Genomic DNA, 25,037 nt, shown 5'->3' with positions numbered 1-25,037 from the left:
AGACATGTGCACTTAGCATTTCTCCACCCGACTGTATTGCACAGTCGGGTGGAGAACATGCACAGGCTCTGACTCCCTGTCTAAGCGCCGAACCAGGCAGCTCAAACCAATAACGGCGCTGCTGTCATACTGGCGACCAAAGCGATACCAAAGGGGATGATGGACGGAGCGTTTGAGCAAATCAAACACTCACCCCCAGTCAACTGATCTGGGTTTAATCCATCATCATTCTTTAGCTCCCTCTGCCACCCCAGTTCAGACATGGCCATATGCAAATCAGGCTGACCCTGTGCCTCATGGGAACAGTCCAGCCCGAACCGCCAAGCCATGTCTTCCCTGGACCGGAAACGAGCATCATACTGGCGACAGCAGTGTCATGATTGATTTAGGGGAGTCTGGGAGCCTCTGTGTGTCCGTGTGTCAATAGAAGTGGACGGAGCAGGGGAGGCGGCCGGCAGCCAGGTAAGTGAAAAACAAAATTTTCTACCCCCTCAGCCCCTGCCCCACCTGTACTATTCCATGGCAGCAGCCAGTGATAAGAATTAATTATACATGTATCTTGAGAACGATTAAAAGGCAGATACTCCGATACTGCGTGCGTGTTTCTCGCACACACAAAATTGCTATTTAAATATCTCCATTACACAATCCATATAAAACACACAAAATGCAAAACATCTCTTTCAGCTCAACACAATTTCACTACAAACACAAAGCACAAAGATTGTCTTTGTCGGTGTCCTTTCTGTGGCAGCTTTGGTGGAGGAACCGGCAGCGGGCACTGGCATTAGAAGCACATTATTTACATTCAAGACAGGTGTATGTTGGCAGAGAGTCTAAAATTCCACTGAGCTGCCATGAGCGTCCGCTGGCACTTCATAATGCACACATTGCTAACCCAACAGTAGCACAAATGACTGATCCCTGCACTCTGTGATAACCTCACGCTGACTCCAAGGCAGTGTGATAACCTTCACAGACCCAGGTCCTTGTCATGCTGCCATGCAATAACCTCAATATAACCGGATACTGGCAAAAGGTGGATACCACCACAGCATTGAGTGGTAATCTCAACAGAGAATTGGTCCAAGTACTGAGTGAACCTCATCCTCACCCCCGTGCAGTGACACAACCTCAGAAGAGGTGGATGTACTGTGTGGCAACCCCAGGAGATATGGATACTAGTGATAGCCTAGCATGATGGTTGTTCATCAGACATGGTATTCCAATCAGAAATGCAGCATATACGAACAGTACTTGCGCAATACAATGAGTAGATAGACTGGTAAACATAGATCAAAGGCAGTGGTGATGGCACGGAACTGATGCAGGTGTCTGAACATTAACAGCAAGGATAACTATATTATTTCATGGCTACTCCTAATAAGGACAGAAGAATAAAGATAGTAGTCCTTCTTTGCCCTAAAGTGTCAGGAGATGGTTTACTTAAAGCTATGTGATAATATCAATAGACCATGTTACTGGCCTTAATAAAGTGTGAGAACCTCAGCAGATGTGGATACTGGCCCTGGCAGCACTATGATAACTTCTACAGATCTGAACAGGAACACAGCACTGTGTGCTAAACTTCACAGACCACAATACTGTCTCAAACACTGTGTGATAACCTCAACAGAACCGAACACTTGATCCTGGCACAGCTTTCTAAACTCATCAGCCGAGGATAACGTCACTAGCACTGCATGAGCCTCAACAGACCTAGTAATTGATTCCAACACTAGGTGATAATCTAAGTAGGCTCAGATACTGGTCCTGGCCCCGCAAAACACATTTAGTAAATAAGGATACCAACACATTCCCCGACTGATCTTCATTAGACCCAGATACTGGCCCTAGCACTGTGTGATAATCTCAATGGATAAGGCTACCTTAACTAGCAGTGTAATCCTCAACAGACCCAGATGCTGTATGTAGTGGGGTGCGATAAGCCTAATAGGCTGGTATACCATCACTAGTGCGGTGTTATCCTCGACGGACTTGGAGACTAGCCTTACTGTTGTGTACTAAACAACAGACATGGCTATGGGCCCAATTACTGCATGATGACTTTCCTCAACATGGATGTTGGTCGTAGTGTTTTGTTTTTAATTGAATAAATCTGAATATTCTAAACAGAGCAAGGTACCGGTCCTTGGCGTTGCCTGGTGATATCTTTAGAGCAGGACACTGACTCTACTCCCAGATACAGCCCAAGATTAAAAAATATCCTTAGTGGCAGCTGACATGTACACAAGCCAGAGTACGGCTTACTCAATGTTACACACTATACCATAGGGTGACCCACAAGATCATTACAGACAGTGCTTCCAGTTCTGGACTTTTGTGTGATAACCTGATGCTTTCTGGATGTTGTAGCATTGTTTTGCTTACATTGAAAGAATTTACCTAACGCTTGGAACTAATGATTTTTAGGTAAACCGTTCAGGAATGGAGAAAGTGTCCATATAACCAGGAGTTAAGTGGTCACTCTGTGTCCATCACCCAGAGTGAAGTATAAAATACACCACATTTGGTAGAAAAACAAAGACAGAACTCAGAAGGAATCCAGATGCTTACCCAGCTTGACAGCGCTCTCAGGAGGATAATCTGGGAACTGGCCCTCGGACGGCACGCTGACGGTCCTGCGCAGACTCCGCCCCTTGCTGGTCTCCACCTGCGCCTCAGGTGTGCCCTCACTGTGCATCTAGAGGAGAAAGAGCAGTGTGTTTGTACTTGCTCAGGCATTCATGGCTCACAATCTGCAGCAGCAACTCCCCGGATGATCTGCCGCCCACCTGATCCCTTTATCCATCTCTTCCATGGGAGAAGTCGTACAGCTGGCCTAACCGGGGAAGTTCGCGGTTGCAGACGTCCTCCTGGAGGGCAATTTCAAGATTACAGAAACTGGCAGATGCCATCCTGGGAGTGGCAGGGATCCAGCCCTGCCTGTGAGATAGATCAGTGCAAAACCTGCCCCCGACATTCAGGAAGTACATCTTCTGAAGGGGGTAAGTGCAACATTTCAAGCAAGAGAGCAGCAAGCAGTAAAAACGAAACAAACATCCTGCAAAAGGACAGTCCATGTGCACGAGAGTAAAGGTGGCTCCCTTTACATCCTCACTGCCAGGACCGAGGTACAGCCCTCTTCACTCAGAAGAGCAGACTGGAGGACGAAGAAACAGTGGTGACGCAGTGACACATGCTGTGGGAAACTTCAGGGCAGACAAGTCAGTGCGGGGTGCTGGGGAACTTGGCAGCCAATGTAAGCCTACTGCAGTTGTAACTGGATTTATATAGCGCTTACTACCCCGGGTGAGGCATTGAAGCGCTTTACGGTGACTAACGCACTACTCAGGAGCCCATGTTAATGGTTCATGTAATGGTTATTGTTGGTTTTTGCAATTAGTCATGTGCTGTCAAGAAACACTGCAGGCACTTACTCCGGTTACTTTGTGATATATTAATACCAGGTTGGTGATAATCAGTGGTGGCTGTGCCGGTTTAGGTGAATGGTTGGTGAGATGGGCAGGCGGAGATTAGGTAATGTTAGATTTCAGCAATAGGGTTTTAAAGAGGGGAGGCTGGGATCTATGAAATGAGGATTCAGCCAGTGGCAGAAGTACAATAAGGACTGAGGCAGGCAGCCATGAAAAAAGAGAAGATAAAAAGAATGTGGACCATGGGCAGGCCACAAGGAATGGCGGTCAACAGTTGTGGGGGGCATGGATGACAGACAAAGCCTATTTCTGGCACACGAGTGTGAAGTGCTTGGGGCACACAGGTAAATGGTCAGAGGAGCTCCCCATACAGTGACAGAAGTGGCAGGAACTTGGGACAGAATGTGCGTTGCTTCGGAGAACAAGAAAACGCGGATGAGATGCTAGAGAAGAAGGACAAATCAAGCAAAGAGCTGGGGGAAATGGACAGCACGCATGGAGCACATGAACAGTGCACGAGGAGCCTGGAGCACATTAACAGCGGGCGAGGAGCCTGGGGCACATGAACGTCGGGCGAGGATCCTGGAGCGCATTTACATCGGGCGAGGAGCCTGGGGCGCATGAACAGCGGGCGAGGAGCTTGGGGGGCATGAACAGCAAGGGAGGAGCCTGGGGAGCATTAACAGCGGACAGGAGCCTGGGGCGCATTAATAGCGGGCGAGGAGCCTGGAGCGCATGAACAGCGGGCGAGGATCCTGGAGCGCATTTACATCGGGCGAGGAGCCTGGAGCGCATGAACAGCGGACGAGGAGCCTGGAGCGCATGAACAGCGGGCGAGGAGCCTGGAGCGCATTAATAGCGGGCGAGGAGCCTGGAGCGCATGAACAGCGGGCGAGGATCCTGGAGCGCATTTACATCGGGCGAGGAGCCTGGAGCGCATGAACAGCGGGCGAGGAGCCTGGAGCGCATGAACAGCGGGCGAGGAGCCTGGAGCGCATGAACAGCGGGCGAGGAGCCTGGAGCGCATGAACAGCGGGCGAGGAGCCTGGGGCGCATGAACAGCGGGCGAGGAGCCTGGGGCGCATGAACAGCGGGCGAGGAGCCTGGGGCACATGAACAGCAGGCGAAGGAGCCTGGGGCGCATGAACAGCGGACAGGAGCCTGGGGCGCATTAACAGCGGACAGGAGCCTGGGGCGCATTAACAGCGGACAGGAGCCTGGGGCGCATAAACAGCGGACAGGAGCCTGGGGCGCATTAACAGCGGGCGAGGAGCCTGGGGCGCATTAACAGCGGGCGAGGAGCCTGGGCGCATTAACAGCGGGCGAGGAGCCTGGGGCACATGAACAGCAGGCGAAGGAGCCTGGGGCGCATGAACAGCGGACAGGAGCCTGGGGCGCATTAACAGCGGACAGGAGCCTGGGGCGCATTAACAGCGGACAGGAGCCTGGGGCGCATAAACAGCGGACAGGAGCCTGGGGCGCATTAACAGCGGGCGAGGAGCCTGGGGCGCATTAACAGCGGGCGAGGAGCCTGGGCGCATTAACAGCGGGCGAGGAGCCTGGGGCACACGGAGAGGGAGCGAGGAACGTAGGGCACATGGACAGCGCTCAAGGACCGTATAGCACATGGACAGCGCTCAAGGACCTTGGGGCACGGGGTTAACATGAGGAGTTTGGGCACATGGACAATGTCTGAAGTGCTAGAGGCACATGGACAACAAAGAGGTTGTGACAGATGGAGGGGGGGGGGGGGGTGGAGCTTGAGGCACAACAGTATAAGGAGCCTGGGGCACATGGACAGAAAGAGGATGTCCCAAGCAGCAGTGTGAGAAGCATGGGACCAAGAACAGGCAGTGTCACCAGCTTGAGACACAGAACGCTTGGATTCCCACGGAGGAGTTTTGCCTGTGGCGTGCACCACCACCTTCAACAAGCACTAAAGCTCAAGCACATAGACTCAGAACACCTTAGTGAGCGCCGCACACAAGACTTATCTCGGGTTCTACCCTTTCTCAGTGTACGGTGCAGGCGCTACAAACGAAAGATGCGCTACACAGAAAACAAATTCATTTATGAGAAGTTTTAACGGGCTAGAAGAGGCACTTTGTAACCTTTCAAGAGAACGAGAGGCAGAGATTTGGTAGACTCAAAGCAACCCTAGAGAAGTGCTTTAAATAGAAATATAGACGGGCTGGTACTCATTTGGAGTATTTGTGTGCTACTGAAAAGGGCTGGTACTCGGTCATTAAATGTACTGCAGGATTGCGGAGAAGTACAGGTACTTTCCCTTCCAAATTGAAGAAGAGCAAGTGCTTAGTACCAGACAGTACATGTCCATTTAAAGCCCTGCCACAAAGGTAGCCAAGGCACCCAACTAGGCCAGTAAACAGGGCAGTGATAGTACAGATTCCAAGCACAAAGGAGCATAGCTGCCAACTTGAATAACAATCTCACCATGTGAGGATGGGGAAGGACTTGTGCCGAGAAGTACCAACTAGACATTTTACAACCCCATCCTGCCCCCAAGATCCCTCCTCCCCCAAAAACTCTCGTTGAGGCTGATGCAGATGTCCTGGGGTGTTTTCACACCCTTTAATGGACATCGGCAGTTCAAAGCCTCGGAATATGACCTGGAAATCCACTATTTACAGTGGTTTCCAGCTCGATTTCCCTGCCACCGTGTGATATGCAGGATGAGGGCAGGCAGGCCATCCTCATCCTGCTTGACCTAACAGCAGCGTTCGACACTATCTCGCATGTCATCCTGATCAACAGACTGCGAGAGATCGGCGTGACAGACACAGCTTTGGCATGGGTTAAATCTTTCCTATCTAATAGGTCCCAAACTGTGTCCTTGGGTCCCTATCTATCCAGCGAGAAACCCATAACATCAGGAGTGCCCCAGGGGTCCATATTAAGTCCCCTCTTTTTTAATATCTATATGGCCCCCCTCCTCGCTGTGATAGAATCCCATGGGATCCTCGTCACGTCATACGCTGACGACACACAACTTGTCGTTACGATCGACAAAAAGTGTACGAGCGCAGATCTGCGTTTCCAAAATTGTCTTTCCGATGTCTTCCAGTGGCTTAACAACAATCATCTAAGATGCAATAGTGCCAAGACCGAAATCATACTGCTGAGCAAAGATATATCCTTCTGCCCGAAGGACTGGTGGCCCACAGGATCTGAGGCTCCACCTAGCGCTGTACATTCAGCGCGGAACCTGGGCGTGCAATTCGATTCATTCCTCTCTTTCGATGACCACGTCAGGATCACTGCTGGCCGCTGTTTTGGACTCATTAAGTCTTTGAAAAAATTCTTTGACTTCCTCCCCATTGCAGCCCGAAAATCAGTCGCGGTAGCTCTAATACTCTCCCGACTTGATTATTGTAATGGTTTAATGGCGGGAGTAAAAAAGTCCACCCTTAAAAAGCTGCAGAGCACACAACATGCAGCCGCCAGATTGGTGTTGGGACTTCCTAGAAGGTCATCAGCTTCAACGGCGTTGAACACTCTCCATTGGCTACCGTTACACAAAAGGATTCTTTTTAAACTTCTCCTTACTGTTTTTAAAACTATGAAAAACTCAGGGCCCCATTACTTTGCAAAGCGCTTCATATGCTACAACCCTTCGCGAGATCTGAGATCATCTGGTACAAATCTTATTACCATTCCAAGATTCAAATACAAAACCAGGGGTTGGAGGACCTTTACCGTCCTGGCAGCTAGGGCATGGAACAATCTACCTGTCAATCTTAGATTCACCGACAAGGAGAGCACCTTTAGAAAACTCCTAAAGACCTGGGTTTACCAACAATCAGATACCTCTGTATTGGCAGCTATCTAGCTTTAGTCTCCTCACCACGTACCATCTCTTATGTACCCGCTGCTTGCTAACTTAGCGCCAAGATGCTCCTTCCGGAGCGTATGTCTGCGCTCTACAAATACCCAATAATATCAAAATATCAAAATATCGGCTCCTCACCATGGGAGCTGATATCGTGCGTCACGAGGTGGCACCGTGTGAGTTGGTAGGTATGAAGGAGGCGTGCCAGTGTCAAACTGGTGGAAAAGCCACGAGATGCATCTCGCTACACAGATGTTTTCTGCACGGAGTGACAGGGGATCCCTACTTTAAAGTGTAACAGAACAATGTATTACCAGGGCGCGCACGTGCAGAGTCTCGCGACAAAAACAGAAGCACATTTGGGCAGGACGTCAAAGTTGGTTAAGCGCCTGCTGCTTCGAATCCAGGCAAGGACTACCCAACCTCCTTCCGACGTGATATGTAGAGTATACTGCGTCATCTGAGCAGCGGTACCATCTAAAATTTTGAAAGCGCAAAAATGAGAAACTAAGAGCTATGTAATAAAACAAGTTTTGTCTCGACAACCTGGTTAGCCAATTGATTGATAATGCTGCCATCTAGCGGTCTTTTTTTCTGCAGCGGCTTCTTTGTGTAAAAAAACTAAACGTGCTATATGTTTTTCTTTAATATATATATATTTTTATATTGCGAATTTGGTCGCTCTATATGAAGATCTCTACATGAACATCCGATTACTTTACACAAAGCCAGAATCATTTTTTGAGCACGGGGGATTGCGTGATTTTACCCAGAATCACAACATTTTGAGCCCACGGCGGGATTCGAACTTGCCTCCCAAGTTCTAAATTTGGCAGCTCTGACAGTTCGACCACATCTCCCTTAACTAAGCTCCAGGGATCCCATTAAAATAGTGTGGCTCTCTAGCAATATAGAAATGCCACTGATAAATCCACAAATGCTGTGCATGGCACGTGTGCATTTGATTTGACGTGCTTCTTACAAACAAAATAAATAATGAAAAACAGGGCCGACGACGGTGGTTCAAATGTGGAAGCTACTGGCCTTATAGGTAGGTTTTCAGAGCTTTCTTGAATTCAAGATATACAGAAATAGAGGCGGGCAAGCCAAAGGAAACTTTATCTAGATACCGGACTCTGTGCCTGACTGGCTCAGCTCAAGCTCCTGTTCGAACCTTGAGCCCAAAACAAGCAGAGTTTTCTCAGGAGGCAACCTACCGACAATGTAACATATGGAACCAGGTTTGAGTCCCAGCCTTGGCTCAGCATGCTGTGAATCCCAGCAAATATTCCTTTACCACAATGTTAACTCAGTCACAGACGTTCTAATATCATCCTCCAAAAATAAGGACAAAGCATTAACCTTTGATGTCAGAAAGAAATGCCCTTTAGGTGGTTGAATTGCACAATGTGAAACTGGAAAACCAAGCCTCTATTCCAAGTCCCCTGGTTGACCAAACTGCGTGTTCCTCAGCAAATAAATTATTTTACAAAGCCTCTTTACGTTCCTAATCATATGAGAGCGCCTTCAAATACCGGAGTTCATAATATGCACTGTACAAAAACCTCTCTTGCATTTGATTCAATTGCTTATAATATTGCTAAGCCTATAATAAGAATCCAGGCCACATACAATGGACACGACAACGTGCCTGCTAGTTCACTTTGAGCCTTTTTATCAGGGTGTGCACAGGAATGCTTCCAAGTAAAAACTCTGTTAGTAAATACTTCGCAATACAGACACATAATCTGATGTACTTACTTGAAACGTTTCTGTGTGTTAAGACCGGACCCAACCACCTTCGCTGCATACTCCTCAACACCCGCTCCGCACGCAAACACGCCGTCGAGCTCTGGGACCTGCTCGACACCTCTGCCCCAGACGCCGCCTTCCTGACCGAGACGTGGTGGAACAACTCCTCGGCGCCCGACATCGCCAAAGCCATCCCGGACGGCTACAAGATCACCCGCAGGGATCGCACCAACGGAATCGGAGGAGGAATAGCCATAGTCTACAAATCCACCCTCCAGGTCTCCACCCACGCAGACGACACCCTCAACACCGCCGAACACCTGCACTTCCGGATCCACACAGACCCCAACACCACCCTCAGAGAACACTCGTCTACAGACCACCCGGTCCCTGGGCACAGTTTAGCGCCCACATCACCGACCTCGCCAGCACACACGCACTCGCCTCCACGGACTACATCCTCCTCGGGGACCTGAACTTCCACCTCGAGAACAACAGCGACGCAAACTCCACCACCCTTATCGACAACCTCGGCCTCAGACAACTCGTCACCACACCCACTCACGCCGCAGGCCACACGTTTGACCCCATCTTCTCCACGAGCACCCACGTCGCCTTCAACCACACCACCGAACTCCACTGGACGGACCACCGCTGCATCCATTTCACCTTCAAGAAACCCACCACGCAGCACCTCACCCGACAGCTACCACGCCGCTGCTGGAACAGTCACCGCAGACCAGCTGACGACCACCCTCGCCCAGAACCCACCCACCGAACCAGACGACGCCGTCCGCAACCTCAGACAGTGGATCAACGACTGCGCCAACACCCTCGCCCCGCTCAAGAAACCCTCCAACAGCCACACCAGCAAGAAAGCCACCTGGTTCACCGAAGAGCTCCAGACCTCCAAATGTGCATGCCGGAATCTGGAGAAGAAATGGCTCCACAACCATACACCGGACAGCCACGCAGTGCACAAGGACGCCACCCGCAGACATCACCACCTCAGACTAGCCAAGGGATCTTCCTTCAAAACACACCTAGATAACAACGCACACAACAGCAAAGAGCTCTTCAGCATCGTGAAGGAACTCTCCAACCCCAGCACCAACGACATCCCACCATCACAAGAACTGTGCGACTTGCTGGCCACCTTCTTCCACAGCAAGATCGCGGACATCCACGACAGCTTCAACACCAAGTCTAACCCGACCACGCCAGACCCCACCCCCCCTGCGAACACCACCGGCACCAACCGCCTGGACCAACATCAACGACGACGAGACATGCAAGGTCATGAAGTCCATCCACTCAGGCTCTCCATCAGACCCCTGCCCACACCACGTATTCAACAAAACAGACGCAGCCAACGCACCCCAACTACGGAAGGTCATCAACATCTCCTTCAAGACAGCTAAATTCCTGGAAAGCTGGAAGCACACCGACATCAGCGCCCTCCTCAAGAAGCACAAAGAGGACCCCAAGGATCTCAAGAACCTCCGGCTCATCTCCCTGCTCCCGTTCCCGGCGAAGGTCATCGAGAAAATCGTCAACACGCAACTGGCCCGCCACCTCGAGGACAACAACATCTTAGACCCATCCCAGTCCGGATTCAGACGAAACCACAGCACCGAGACAGCCCTCATCGCCGCCACAGACTACATCAGGCGCCAACTAGACAACAGCAAAACATCAGCCCTTATCCTCCTGGACCTGTCAGCCGCCTTCGACACGGTCTGCCACCGCATACTAAAGACTCGCCTCCATGAAGCCGAAATCCAAGAGAAGGCCCTTGACTGGACCACGTCCTTCCTCTCCGGCAGGACCCAGAGCGTCCGCCTCCCACCCTTCCGTTCCGAAGCCACAGACATCTGCGGAGTACCCCAGGGCTCATCCCTCAGCCCGACACTGTTCAACATCTACATGGCCCCCCTCGTACAAGTGGCCCGCCAACACGACCTCAACATCATCTCCTACGCCGACGACACCCAGCTCATCCTCTCCCTCACCAAGGGCCCACTCACTGCCAAAGCCAACCTCCACGAGGGAAGGAAGGCCGTCGCAGATTGGATGAGGAGCAGCCGCCTAAAGCTGAACTCGGACAAGACGGAGGTCCTCATCCTCGAACCCACCCCCTCCGCCTGGGACGACTCCTGGTGGCCGACCACGCTGGGACAGGCACCGACACCCACCAACAACGCACGCAACCTAGGATTGATCCTGGACTCCTCCCTCTCCATGTCAAAACAGGTCAACGCCGTCTCCTCCTCCTGCTACAACACCCTCCGCATGCTCCACAGGATCTACAAGTGGATCCCCACCGAAACAAGAAGAACGGTGACCCAGGCCCTCGTCAGCAGCAGGCTGGACTACGGCAACGCACTCTATGCAGGAATCCCGGCCAAACACCTGCGACGACTACAACACATCCAAAACACCTCTGCCCGACTGATCCTCAACATCCCTCGCCACAGCCACATCACCCCCCACCTGAGAGACCTACACTGGCTCCCCGTCGACAAGAGGATCACCTTCAAGCTCCTCACCCACGCTCACAAAGCACTCCACAACACCGGACCAGCCTACCTTAACAGCAGACTCCGCTTCTACACCCCTACCCGCCAGCTCCGCTCTACCAGCCTCGCCCTCGCCGCTGGGTTGCTGACTGAAGCCCGTACCTCAGAGATACTGTCACATATTCGGAGACCAACCTCTGAGCTGTATGCACATTTAAGAGAGAAAAGGTATAACCTGGGAGCCCGAGGTAGATGGCGTGCCAGCTGTCTAGAAGGAACTAAAGAAAAGCATTCAGTCACACCTCGTGTCGAAAGGAAAAACAGACTTTGATGATGCTAGTCTGGCTGGAAGCCAAAAACTTTGGTGGCACCTTTGATTTGCGGGTTTAATGACTGTCCGGAAACAATCACAACGACCAAGCTGTGCTTGAATTGGAGAAATAGAAGTGCATGTACTCTGTACCAGAGTACCTGCTTGTTTCTGAGAAGAGGCGATACTCTCCAATTAAAAGTATCACGTTTTTTCTTGAAAAGTGCAAGTACTCTCCCTCTCAAAATACAAAAGTGCCGGTACTCCATACCGGACAGTATCGGCCAATTTAAAGCACTCGTACAAGGTTTGAGACAGAGGCGCAACTAGAGTAAAATTTCGGGGGATAGGAATAGAGGATGGACAAAAACTAGTTTACCAGGAGAATCTGTTGGGGTCCAAATTTCTGACTTAGTCGGATTAAGAAGATTTTCATACCCCTTAAACCACTAAAAACCGACATAATCTTGGACGGAGCACCACCCTCAACATTTATTGTGCAGCTTCGGATGTGGGTGTCATCTGCATGCGGAAAATGTCATCACATACAAGGAAGGAGAGTTAGAAGCCTTAGACAGTGATGAAAGGGGGAGTTCCACCCAACATGTTTTTGTGGACATAGAAAAGCCTAGAAAGCAAAATACCAGAGTCTTCCAGTTCTTTCATTTTCCCAATGTAAAGCCTGTCACTTCCCCCCCAAAATTTTAGCAGCTAAAAGTTAACAATTGGCAGTCACAACCTTGCTACCTCAACCCCATTCTCCAACACATTTAAAGTGAAAGGCAAATGTTTATTTACTTTATGCGGACACTAATGCATGAGTGCTCCACGTTAAGGAATAAAATATCATGTGCCCTGGAGTGGGTTTGAACTTGCCCCCTCCTCTTTGCTTCTTAAGGAAAGCTGAGTTTCTCTTTCCAACAACTATTTGACGCTGAATTGCACACCACCTTCAAGCTTCTGATTGCCTCCTTTAAATGTCGCTAGCCAGGCAGACCAACAGACAGAATGCACAGAAAACAGACTCCTAGGGCCATAATGGAAACCAAGAGCAGGCCTGGCAAAATTTAAAGGGACATTATGGATGCCTTCTACCAGTTATCATATCAATAAAAGAAAATAACTTTAAAATCCCATGAAAAATCTTTAATTATTATCCATACACCATATTTCCAAATTATATATAGGTATGTAACCATTTTACCTTCCAAGGCATTCCTCACCACCTCGTGTGACATTATGACCGTCAGAAATTCCACTGGTGACTTCATTGATGAGGACAACCGCAGAGGAAAGAAAGGCTACCATTCCATTAAACAGGTATCCACATAGCAATTACATGGCATGGAGATTAACGTTCACAGTGCCTCTCGCCACCATTAGATATCCTCGCAGAGAGACAAGGGACAAAAAGCTGCCGCACTGATTCCAACAAGCAACAGACATCCATTATTTCTAAGGTTGCAACTCCACTGTTAACTCCTAGATGTCCTCACAGATGCTATTACAGAGAGTCTTTGTCAGCAAACAGATTTCCAAAGTATAAGGCACACCTTTAGGTTGTAGACAGAGGGCATTGTTTTTGGTGATGACTTGTGCCCAATAAAATCAAGAACAAGATGGCCTACAGCTATCCTGCACCAATGCTCTTCGTCCAATTCCCATGCCTGCAGTGACCACAGAGTCATGTGAAAAGTGCATGTTCACAGGCCTGGTATATGGCTGTATCCGGTCTGGCTATGGATTAGATGTAGCCTATTACCATCCCATGAGCTCAGACCTCTGCACTCTATGTTATTGATGTTCACGGGTCATACCTAGGTATGTGGATTTCAGGAGTGTTAGAATTGTAGTTTCTGGTTAGCTAGGGGATGCACCTAAACCAGGAAGAACCCACCACTAGTCAGGGTAAGGGAGTTACACACCCAAGCAAACCCCTGCTCAACCCCCCCCCCCATAGCTTGGCCAGAGCAGACAGGCTTATCCCAGAGGCAATGTGTATAGCGTTTGCGCAACACACACACCCACACACACCTGTGACATAATAAATACACCACAAAAGAGTCCCCACACAGTGCTATATAAATATACAAAATATATTGTACGTAAATCATAGACCAACACCACAGGAATCCGTGATTACTTTGCCCATTGGACAATTGTCAAAACATCACAGTTAATGCAATAAGATAAACACTTGTATGTTGCACAAGTCATGAAAAACACCCTCACTGCGCATACAGGACAAATCCTGAAATAGTACTCACTATCCTGACAATGCAAGGTACAAAGGACATAAATCATAAACTGGGGCACGAAATACAGCAGTGGATAAAACCACAAACCCATAAACCACCACATGAGCGTAAGTACTGCTCACAACATGCACGTTTGAACCATACAGGATTAAACTCTGAGGCATGCAATATCTAACTCAACTGGGTTCCTTTTAGAAGTTTTACAGTACTGCCACGATATGTCCACAGAAGACCAGGTCGACACATATTAAGTGCATACTTGGCCAGTTATGCACCTAAAACAGGTATCACTTGTCACCTGGCAGAGAACCAGGTCGCAACAGTAACACTCCCCTGTATAACGTTGAAGGTCAGCAGGCTTAGGAGAAAGATCGAAAGGGTTGGGACCAAGGGGGCACAGAAACACTTGTGCGCCTTCTAGATGATATCTGGTAATTCAATAAAAATATCTCCCCTGGGCAAAGGGGCTTCATTGGGGATCTCCCCTGTGCAGCCTCCAATAAACAGCTGACCTTCCCCCCCAGGTATATTGCCAGCTAGTATCGGACAGCTTATTCCCTCAAGAAGTGGTCTTGAATCGCTGACTTTGTTTTCGGCAGCAAATATATTTTGAGGCCAGTAGCTGAAGGCATAGTTGTGGGGTGCATGGCTTTTCTGAGGGCTGTCGTAGCTTGTTTTCCCTTTGTAGTTTCCCTTACAATAACCATATGCAGGGCCACCGGAATTAAGCCATTGTGTGACAACTGCATTTTTGAGATTAAGGATGTACTGTATTTGTCACATTATCAATGTGGGGGAGCTCTGTAGGTCATCGGAAGAGCCAGGTCTTGAGATCCTATCTGAATAGGTGCAGTGTCGGGCTTTGTCTGATGCCGAGGGGGGGTTTGTTTCAGGTCTTGGCCACGATGTAGGAGAAGGATCTGCCACCCAGTCTGGCCCTGTGGATGTGGGGGACCGTGGCTAGGGCTGGGTCGGCAGAGCGGAGGTTTCACTTGGTGACGTGGAAGGACATTTGTTCATTGAGGTATTGGGGCCCAGCGTTATGGAGGGCTTTGTAGGCGTGTGTGAGCAGTTTGAAGGTAATTATTTTTTGAAGGCGAGCCAGTGGAGGTCGCAGAGGTGTTGGATGATGTGGTCATGCCGAGGACGAGTCTGGCTGCAGCGTTCTGAACTGTCTGGAATTTGTGGAGGAGTGTCTTTTTTTGATTCCGGTGTAGACAGCATTTCCATATTCCAGGTGGCTGGTGATGAGTGCGTGGGTGACTGTCTTCCTGGAGTCGAGGGGGGGGAGGGGGTGTCCATTTGAAGGTCTTGCGGAGTATGCGGAGGGTGTTGAAGCATGTGGAGGAGATGGTGTTGATCTGGCAGTTCATGGTAAGTGAAGAGTAGAGTATGATGTTGAGGTTGCGAGCGTGGTCTGTAGGGGTGGGTGGGTTTCCGAGGGCGAGGGGCCACCAGGTGTTGTCCCATCCGGAGGGGGTGGAGCTGAGGATGAGGACTTCTGTTTTCCCGACTTGAGCTTCAGGCAGCTGCTGCTCATCCATCTGTAGGTTCGGAGAGGAAGGGCAGGAGTCTTATTCTTTGTGTTCTGTCTGAGAGAAAAGATCGAATCCAGTCCAAGGCTGTTCCCTAGATCCCGGCATCATGGAGTCTGGCGGCTAGTGTGCTGTGAGAGGCGGTGTTGAAGGCTGCTGTGTGGTCTGAGCGGTCTAGGAGTATGAGGGCAGCTGTGTGGCCTTGGTCAAGGAGGGAGTGGATGTCGTCGGTGGCGGCTATGAGGGCGGTCTAAGTGCTGTGGTTGCTGCGGAATCCGAATTGAGGTATGTCAAGGATGTTGTGGGTTTCTATAAAGTGCGCTAGTTGGGTACTGACTTTCTCAATGACTTTGGTGGCGAAGGAGAGAATCCGGAGGCGCCAACTGGACTCTGGCACACCGCAGTTTATGACGGTTGTTGCTGGTCCCCACGTTGGGGGCAGGCGTCGCACATGTGTGACGAGGTTGGCACCCAGCCTCCACTCTCTCCCCTGATTGGGTTAAACACTAGGTGACCAGGGTCGTGCGTTTCGAAAACGTACGGGAAGCCGTATCTAGCCGGTTTCCCAGGAGACAGGTAAATAAAAGGGGCTGTGGAGCGGCGATCGTCCTTTCACATCGCCGCTCCACAGCTGAGGACACGGGAAAATAGGTCACCAGGAGACAACCACATCGCTGTTCTTGATTTCTTCTCTCCTGTCCTGCAGGTGATTGCGCTCCTCCCTGTGTTTCGACTAGCTGTGCAGCCTTGAAATTAGCTGGAGCTCGGTGCCAGTGTGTGAGCAGGAGCGTCGGCGGTCGGCAATCGGAGCCCCGCAGAATTTCGTGTAGCGGTGAGAGGGCTCTAGGCAAATTCAGGAGACCAGGGGGGCTGCCAGTGTCAGTGTTGGGAGCCTTTTTTGTTGTATAGGCTTAGGATTGTTCTGTGCTTGGGAGCTTGATCACACATTTTGGGGCATTGTCAGGTGTTGTTGCAATTTGTGTCTGGCTATCGTAGAGCCCGGGGATTGCTGGATTTAAAGGAGCTATTTCTGTAAAGTAACAAGGAGCCAGGGCCTGTTTTTCGGGATTGATACATTTTGGTATTTTGTTTTTTAATTTTTTTTAAGTGTTTTGCAATTGGTGTGGGGCAAGCGGAGAGCCCTGTTATTGTTGTGAGTAGGGGGGGTCGCTTCCTTGCTGGTGCCACAAGAGTTGGTGGGTGAGACGTTTGGGCCCAGTGTTGTTTTAAGGAGCCACTGTTGAGTGTCTCAATTAGTGCGTGATGTAGTCGGCTGACATAGTTTTTGTGGGGACATGATGGCGCCGAACACTAAGAAGGGCGAGAAGCGCTCGTGAATAAATGTTTTTATGGAGGCAATGATAAAAATGATGGAGGATATGGGGCAGTCTCTGGCTGAGTTAAGGAGTCGAGTGGACAGTCGAGACCTGGAAGAGGCTGAGGAAAGGCCCAGACGGTCAGGGGTGGCCCCCAAGGTGGCATTCCCCCCAGTTCCCTAAAGGCCCAGAGTGAAGCGGGTAGGGGGCTGTCCCGTCTGCACAAGGGGCAGTGGGGGATGAGGTTGCAGTGCCGGCGGAGCAACCAATAGGAGTAGTGCCAGCGGCAGTGGATGCCAGGCCAGTGCCACCAGCCTCCTTACCAGGGGCGGTGGCGACCAGTCAGCCAAGCACGCCCGGGCCAGCCCCTATGGTACCGGTCCTTCCGGTAGTGCGCCAGGCCAAGCTGATCTGGTGGCCAATTTAGCAGCAGTACTTCCATGGTTAGGCAAGGCGGGAACCTGAATCCCACAGTGGGCTCTGAGACTTTGTTAGGCGAAGCTGGCGTGCTGGACACAGCCAGGAAGTTAGCGGCGCAGTTTGAGGGGTCTAAGCCAGGAAGGGTCAGGACCTATCAGTTATCAATGCTGCAGCTAGCTGGGCAGCGGTTTATGCGGTTGGACAGGAGCCAGTCAAGGCAAGCCCACCGGCAGGGGAGGATAAAGCCAAGAAGCAGGAGGCGGCACCAGCAGGTATGGCACAGGCGTTACCAGGCCTAGGTTTGGGTGAATTGCGCTCTTCCAGGGACAAACTGGGCAGGCATATCTCACAGGAGGTAAAAGAAAAGATTTGGAAAGGTGAATACGTAGATATGTTTGATTTGCTAATTGACAATGCGGATAAGGAGGAGGCAAACAAAGAGTGGGTGCACCTAAGGGAATGGGCTAATTGGACCCAAAAAACAGAAGGTTGAGGAGAATCTGGTGAATTGGTTCATGGGTTTCTTAACGGTTCATAGGGCTGGGGGCGCAAAAGGCATGTTACCAGAATAGAATAGCTTGTGCCCATGATGAATACGTGGGTGTCAGTTGGAAAGAGTATGATAAGGAATTCAGGAGGGCAAAGGCAACAGACCCAGGCCTCACCTGGGACCAGAATGATGTTATCAAGTGGCTGCGCCACATGAAGCCCATGTCCCTGGATAACATGCAGGGACAGTCCTTTCAGGCAGGCACCCCAGATGGTATGGGGGGGGGCAAAAAAGGGGGCATGTTGGGACTTTAACAGATGGACAAGCTCCAGGGCAGCAGGCACATGTAAATTTAAACATGCATGTTCCTTATGTCGTCACGCCTCGCACCCAGAATCTACATGTTTCAAGAAGGCAAAGGATAGAGGGGCTAAGAAGCAGGAATGAGGGTATAACCCTCTTCAAGGCCCACTCCCCTGTCATAACTAGTGCACTGGTCCCATGGTTAAGCAGGTATAGCTGTCCTCAGACTGCCCAGATTCTGTTAGAAGGGTTCAGAGATGGTTTTAAAATTCCTGCACCCGGTTACTTGGGGGAGTCTCACTGCCGCAATCATCTATCTGTCAGATCTAACAAGGGGATTGCGGCAGCAAAAGAGCTGAAGTTGGGAAGAGTAGCTGGCCCATTTGATGAGGTACTGGTGGAGGGATTTGTTTGCTCTCCTCTGGGGGTAGTGCCAAAGAAGGAACCAATGGAATTCTGTCTAATTCATAATTTGTCAGCCCCCAAGGATCAGTCTTTGAACAACGCCATTTATGGGTAGCACAGCCAAGTATGCCTCTTTTGATCAGGCGGTGGCAATGCTGAGGGAACTGGGACCGGGTGCTCTCCTTGCTAAATCTGACATTGAATCAGCTTTCCGCCTATTGCTAGTCCACCCCCAAGATTTCCGCTTGTTGGGGAAATATTACATGGACAAATGCATGCCCATGGGATGCTTTGTTTCCTCCTCTTACTTCGAGAAATTCAGTTCCTTCCTTGAGTGGGTTTTCAGGCAGGTGACAGAGCACCAATCGTTGTTGCATTACCTGGACGACTTCCTTTTCCTGGGGGCACCGGGATCTCAAGAATGCAAAAGGGCTTTGCAGGGTTTTTGTTCCCTAATGCAGGATTTTGGTGTCCCTTTAGCAAAAGACAAGACGGTAGGGCCATCTACTGAGATTGAATTCCTAGGTATTGAATTGGATTCAGTGAATAGGGTGTCAGGACTCCCCAGCGGGAAAATTGTGGCTTTAACTTTGACGTTGCTGGAGTGTTTAAGGAAAGAAAAGGTTACTTTGCACCAACTAAAAGATACAGTGGGGCAGGTAAATTTTGCACAAAAAATCATTCCCATTGCACTCCCTTTCTAACGCTCCATTGCCCAAGCCATGTCAGGCCTTTAGGAGAAGTATCACCACACTAGGTTGCACGTTTGTATGGCATTCCTACCGGACTTCAATGGCAATGTGGTGTGGCCCAGCCCTGCGCACTCCAGCCCCGAGATGGGTCTAATGATCGATGCGACAGGTAGCAAAGGTTTTGGGGCAATCCTGGGCCCGTCTTGGTCAGCGCAGAGCTGGCCCACATGGTGGGTGGAGTGGGGGCTCACAAGTAGCATTGGTTTCCTGGAGCTGTTTCCTATTTTGTTGGCATTATCCATTTGACCGGAACAATTGCGGAATCAATCAGGGTTTTTTTGGACAGACAACATGTCTGTGGTGGAGTGCATTAACCAACAATCAGCCAAATGTAAAATGATGCTGCGACTTTTGAAGGAGATAATACTCATTTGCATGAGGTTGAATGTACTGTTTAAAGCCAAGCATGTCCCAGGTGTTTTGAATCATGCTGCTGATGCGCTCTCTCGCTTTAAGATGCAGGTGTTCAGGTTCTACCCCCGCAGAGCAGCAGAGAACCCAACGCCTTTCCCAGACCAGCTGTGGCAGCTTGGTGCCCCCAGCTATCAGACCTCATGGCAGCTAGCCTAGCATCCAGGACCAGGTGGGCCTATGAGGGGGACTTTGGTGCCTATTTCAAGTTTCTGGGGAAGAGACGGCAGAGGGCATGGCATGGAGCATCGGCGGTGGTGTCATTTCTGAGGGCAACGAGATACGGGGGTGCACTGTAGCATGTGCAAGGCGCCACATGGCAGCAGTTTCGTTCTTTGCAAAAATGCAGCGGAGGCGTGATCCCACCAACACATTCATTGTAAAAAAGGTGTTATGGGGGTGGCAGCGCTTGCAAGGGCCCCAACCAGATGTTAGGCGCCCCATAATTATCGATACCCTAGGGGCATTATTGAGGGCACTAAGCAAGGTTTATAGATCACCGGGGGAGGCACTTTTTTTTAGAGCAGCCTTTTCATAAGCCTTTTACGGCACTTTTAGGGTAGGGGAACTGGTAGCAAAGAACAAGCATGACTGGCATGGGGGGTTGCAATATACGGCCACGTTAAGATGCATGGGGGATCACTGCTGGTAACCATCCCTAGGTCTAAGACCGATTAGGGCGGGAGAGGAGACCAGATTATATTTCAAAAAGCGCAGGGTAGTGTTTGCTGCCCCATCACCAATTTGGAAGCATTCATCGCGCAGCGGACGCAAAGTTCAGAGGGTCCGCTAATAATTCACGGTGACGGAACCCCACTCACTAAATTCCAATTCAGCAGGGTAATGACTATGGCCCTCATGGCGGCCGGTTTGGACCCATCAAGGTTTGGTACCCAGTCTTTTAGAATAGGGGCTGCTGCTGAAGCCATGGCCAGGGGATTTCCGGGACTGCGGTTCAGAGGATTTGTAGGTGGTCCTCAGACTGTTACAAGCGGTATGTGCGGTTACACATGCTGTGAGTAGGCTGTGTTTGCTATGCGTCCTTGCCGATATCGTTTAATTTTTGGTTTGGTTAGCAGTTTACATGTCCTGTCCCATAGGAAGGAAGCTTGCAGCTGGTGTCAAGTGCTATGTGCGTTCTTCCGCATGATGTGAAAGTTTGGCTATGTGTTACTGGTGGTGTTTTTATCTTTGGCTTGGTTTGCAGTTTCCACATCCTGTCCCACAGAGAGGAAGCTTGCAGAGGTTCATTCATCATTGCATCCCATCACAGCCCGGGGACCCGCCTGGGGGCGTAAGGAGGCAGAGGTATGGATAGTTGGTCACTCATATGTAAGCAGGTTAAAACATGTTTTCTTTTCAGGCAACTATGCCCACCGGACACGGCAGGCAAGTTTCAACGTTTCTTTCTATGGCCGTGGAGGTTTATGCCTTGACCAACTATGGGACATGTTAGGGAGTGCACTTGACAGGGCGCACTTGCCCCTGCAGCAATAATTCTGCATTTGGGGGGCAATGATCTGGTTCACCTGGGTAGGAAAGGTGTGGTGGAAACACTGATCACCGAGGGAGATTGGCTGCCGAAAAGGTGCCCACAGACAGTGATAGCATGGTCGCACATTGTCCCCAGATTCCAGTGGCAGGTGGTGAGTCTGTTTGGGCCTTGAACCACTCGGTAAAAAGGATCAACAAAGTATTGACAAATTGTTTCGCTCCCCACGATTACGGACGATCGCACACGGGTGCATCAAGGGCGAAAGGTTTTTTCTGCAGGATGGCATACATCTGTCCAGAATTGGAAATGAAATCTATCTAGAAAACCTATTAGCTTGGTTGGAGGGAGCATGGAGCAGGGCATGACCTCCTAGAAACAGAGGGAGGGGCCAGATAGTCGGTCAACTATGCTGGCCTGTGGCGGTAAGGTCATGATTGATGAGCATAATTTTTCGGTGCTTAGTAGGCATCACCATTGTCAAATGAGGACGCCTGGGGGAGGGGACAGTTGGTCTCTCTTGGAACTCCAGGGGGAAGTTGCAGCCGGTAGGCTGGAAGGGTGCGGGGGAAATGGGAAGTTCTGCTTCCGGTAGGCATTTTGGGCCAACCCCACACAAGTGCAGTGGCGCAGGAAACTTGGCATGATTGCGCTGCCCCTTGGAGATAATATTAAGGGCGTAGGGGGTGCCTGGCAAACTGGACCCCCTGCGCAAGACACTCCGGTAGGAGAGTGGGCCCTAGCACCATCCGGGACAAGTCATTGACCTTGCCGTAGGCTCAAACAGGGATACGCAGAAAAGGATTGATTATTGAACATTTAGCTTAAGACAAGAATGACTATGTATTAGAAACATGTTAAGGATAGCCAACTGGAATACTGTACATCATCAATGTAGTACTGTACATAAAAATGTAATGGGCTGGACTTTTCTGCGTATTGTAAATAATGTAAATATAAGCATTAGGGTAAGATGTATGACCTGTTTTTGAATGCGCAAACGGGTTTGCGCAAACCCAAGCCACTGTTTTGCTGATTTTCATTACGAATGCCTTGGGGGGGGGGGGGGAGTGGAGGGTATGTGGTTCCTTAAGGTCAACAAGTGAGCAGGTAAAAGGGTATATTTAAGGGTGGGGGGACTCGGCAAAACCTGGCCATAGAGAGATGGGCCTAGAAGCTCTTGAGGTCTTTTGGATCTGCAGAGGGCTTCTTGAGCAGGGGTATAACTTTTGCGCGTTTCCAGTCGTCTGGGAATGTGGCGGTCTCGAAGGAGTAGTTTATCGTTTGTCGTAGCTCAGGTGCGATGGCAGTGGCAGCCCTGTGGAAGATAAGCGGCGGGCAGGGGTCAGTGGGTGCTCCGGAGTGGATGCTTTTCATAGTCTTTGCGGTGTCTTCTGTGGTGAGAGGGGTCAGGTGAGGAGGGTCTGCTGGATGGCGTCGCTGGTGAGGGGTGTTGGGTCAGTGCCATGGTTTTTGTCATCAAAGTTGTCGTAGAGAGTCTTGATCTAGTGGTGGAAGAAGGATCTGAGTTCTGTGCCCTTTCATCCAGATCCGGCATCCACTTATCCGACCGGGTCAGCAGCATGTTCTGACCCACTTTATCAGCAGTATTGAATTGCTGTGGCTCGGCCTCTGCCTTGGGTGCATGATCATCCTTAGGCCAGAAAGAGATCTTGTTTATAACTCTTGACTGGGGGTCCATTGTGGACATCAACAGGTTAACCCTGAGAAACGCCGCCTTTGGTTCTTTTTTACTTTACTGCCTATACAACTTTAGGTTTGAGTTCCTGTAGTATTTGGTGGTGGGGCAATGAGGCATGGTTTGAGCCTGATGCTGGGAGCCCTTGTGATCTCACTGAGGTACTGAGGTTCTGGAGGACAGTCCAAAGACAATGGGGCAGCTGTATAAAATCCTGTTTCAAGGCCCAAGTGGATCTGTTGTTCACGATGATCCTAATAAAGATGTATCCATACCAGAGGTTGCTCTAGACCCTCGTGAGACATATTTTCCAGTCTATAATGAAGATTTATCCACACTTGAAGCCACTGTGGGCCCCACTGGAACTAGTGTTCCTGTAGATCCGAAAAATATTTATCTAGAGCTGCACAGAAAGTGTGTCTCACTGGCAAAAACCCTCTTTGCAATCTTCTGGTAGCCCAGGTTCCCAGAACTAGCCACCAAGGCCTGCTCTTAAGCGGGTTTGACACCAATTTACAACAAGGAGGTCAAGATGAAAAACATGTCCATAAACATTCTGCCCTGTGGCCCACTTTGGGGAATTCAGAGTGCGGTCCTAGACCAGCAGGGCTGGAGCTAGCCTGCTCGGTACATTAACATTACACCGCCATGCACTTTCTGAGCAGTATTCAAGAGGTGACAGATCACGAAATCCGTGGTGCTAGCAAGGAGCAAATGAGCCCAGACTATGCCGAGAGCACCCCAGTTCCATACAGATTTAACTATAGGGTGTGAGAATGTGTGATAACAGCGGGCATTTTTAAGCAATCAGGGTCTGTGGCGCTTCGGAATAACTGAGGATGCACACCCTTCCATCTGCCCTTTCATGCACAATGCTCTGTGTCCGCTGTCTGAATTTTGCCTTTGTTTTTGGCATCTCTTTTCATACGGTGTCTCAAAGCGCTCTGGCAAGGTTGAAAGGATACACCATAGCACTTACACAAAGGAAAACATCATACAATTTAAATAATGAACAAATGACCAGAAATTGAGCATTCTGTGGTGATCTATTTAAGTTAAATCTGTCGCACAGATCGCTCATCACTCGTTTTAGCATTTCTTGGGCATTTCTACTTGCGAGGCGTTTAAAAGACTGTTTTGTGTGACACTGCAGCTGAATAAAGGGGACAGATGCTTGTCACCCCAGACGTATTGCATAAGGGAATAATACAAAAACAAACATCTGCAAAGCAATATGCCTAACATTTGTGTTCTGTCTAAAACGTCAATCAAAACCTGTGACAGTGTATTAAGAAAAACAATTTATTTCTGTATACAATGCATATACGAGATAAAAGATTTTAATGTGTGTTGATTCAGAGTACTACGGAGATGTTAAACAGTTCCTCATGCTCCCTTTTTTCAAACTATCTTTATTAGCATTCTGGCATATATAAATACAAAACAAGAAGAAGGTGGGTCGGATTGCGATGGCGGCCAGTCGGGCATTGGGCAATGGGCCTCAGGGTTTCCTGTGGGCCGTTTTTTTAGGGCCTCTGTAAACTAGTCCAAGAGACTTACTTTCGTCCCCAGTCCCGCAAGGCCACTTTAATGTGGTGCCGGTATTATGGGCGCTCCCCTGCCCCCTTGCTGCAAGCTGGGCCAGGGGGCCAGGTGTAGCTTTGGCCTTTGGGGCATTCTCACCTTGGCAGGAACCGTGTCATACCTCGCTGAGCCATCTCTTTTAGGCCACGGTGGGTGTGGGGAGGCTGAGAGTATGGAGGAGCCTCGCCGTGTGTGTGTGTTTGTGTGTGGGGGGGGGGAGGGGGGGGGCAGGTAATTGTGCCACAGGGCCATGCTCATCTGAGAAGCAGCAGCTGTGCGCTTTCCATGATCTTGACTCCTCTCCTCGCAGGTCATCGCCCTGAGGCTATAGTAGGCTGGGGAGGAGGTAAGAGAGGTGGTCTCTCTAGGGGCCAGGTGTTGTCCCCCTCGGCCACTGTGTCTTATTAAAGGGAGGGGAGGGGGGGGGGGCACTTGCATAAACTTCGCTGTGAGCCCACCTTTCCCAGAGGAAAATAGAAATGTGGATGTAACGTTATGGTCAGA

General features: G+C 50.1%; 1 protein-coding gene across 4 annotated transcripts in view; it reads right to left on the bottom strand.

Annotated features, from left to right (window-relative positions):
* RASAL2 (RAS protein activator like 2) overlaps positions 1 to 25,037 on the bottom strand; it is an 891,981-nt gene that overhangs the window by 381,783 nt on the left and 485,161 nt on the right. For all 4 annotated transcript variants that reach the window (XM_085601613.1, XM_085601610.1, XM_085601612.1 and 1 more), the window contains exon 3: positions 2,578 to 2,704. In XM_085601613.1, coding sequence (XP_085457739.1) covers positions 2,578 to 2,704 — 127 coding nt within the window. The remainder of the gene's footprint in view (positions 1 to 2,577; positions 2,705 to 25,037) is intronic.

This window comes from Triturus cristatus, chromosome 4_2 (genome assembly GCF_964204655.1).
Source record: "Triturus cristatus chromosome 4_2, aTriCri1.1, whole genome shotgun sequence".
NCBI classification, from domain to species: domain Eukaryota; kingdom Metazoa; phylum Chordata; class Amphibia; order Caudata; family Salamandridae; genus Triturus; species Triturus cristatus.
Note: the sequence above shows the minus strand (reverse complement) of the source record. Positions and strands in the feature narration are given on the sequence as shown.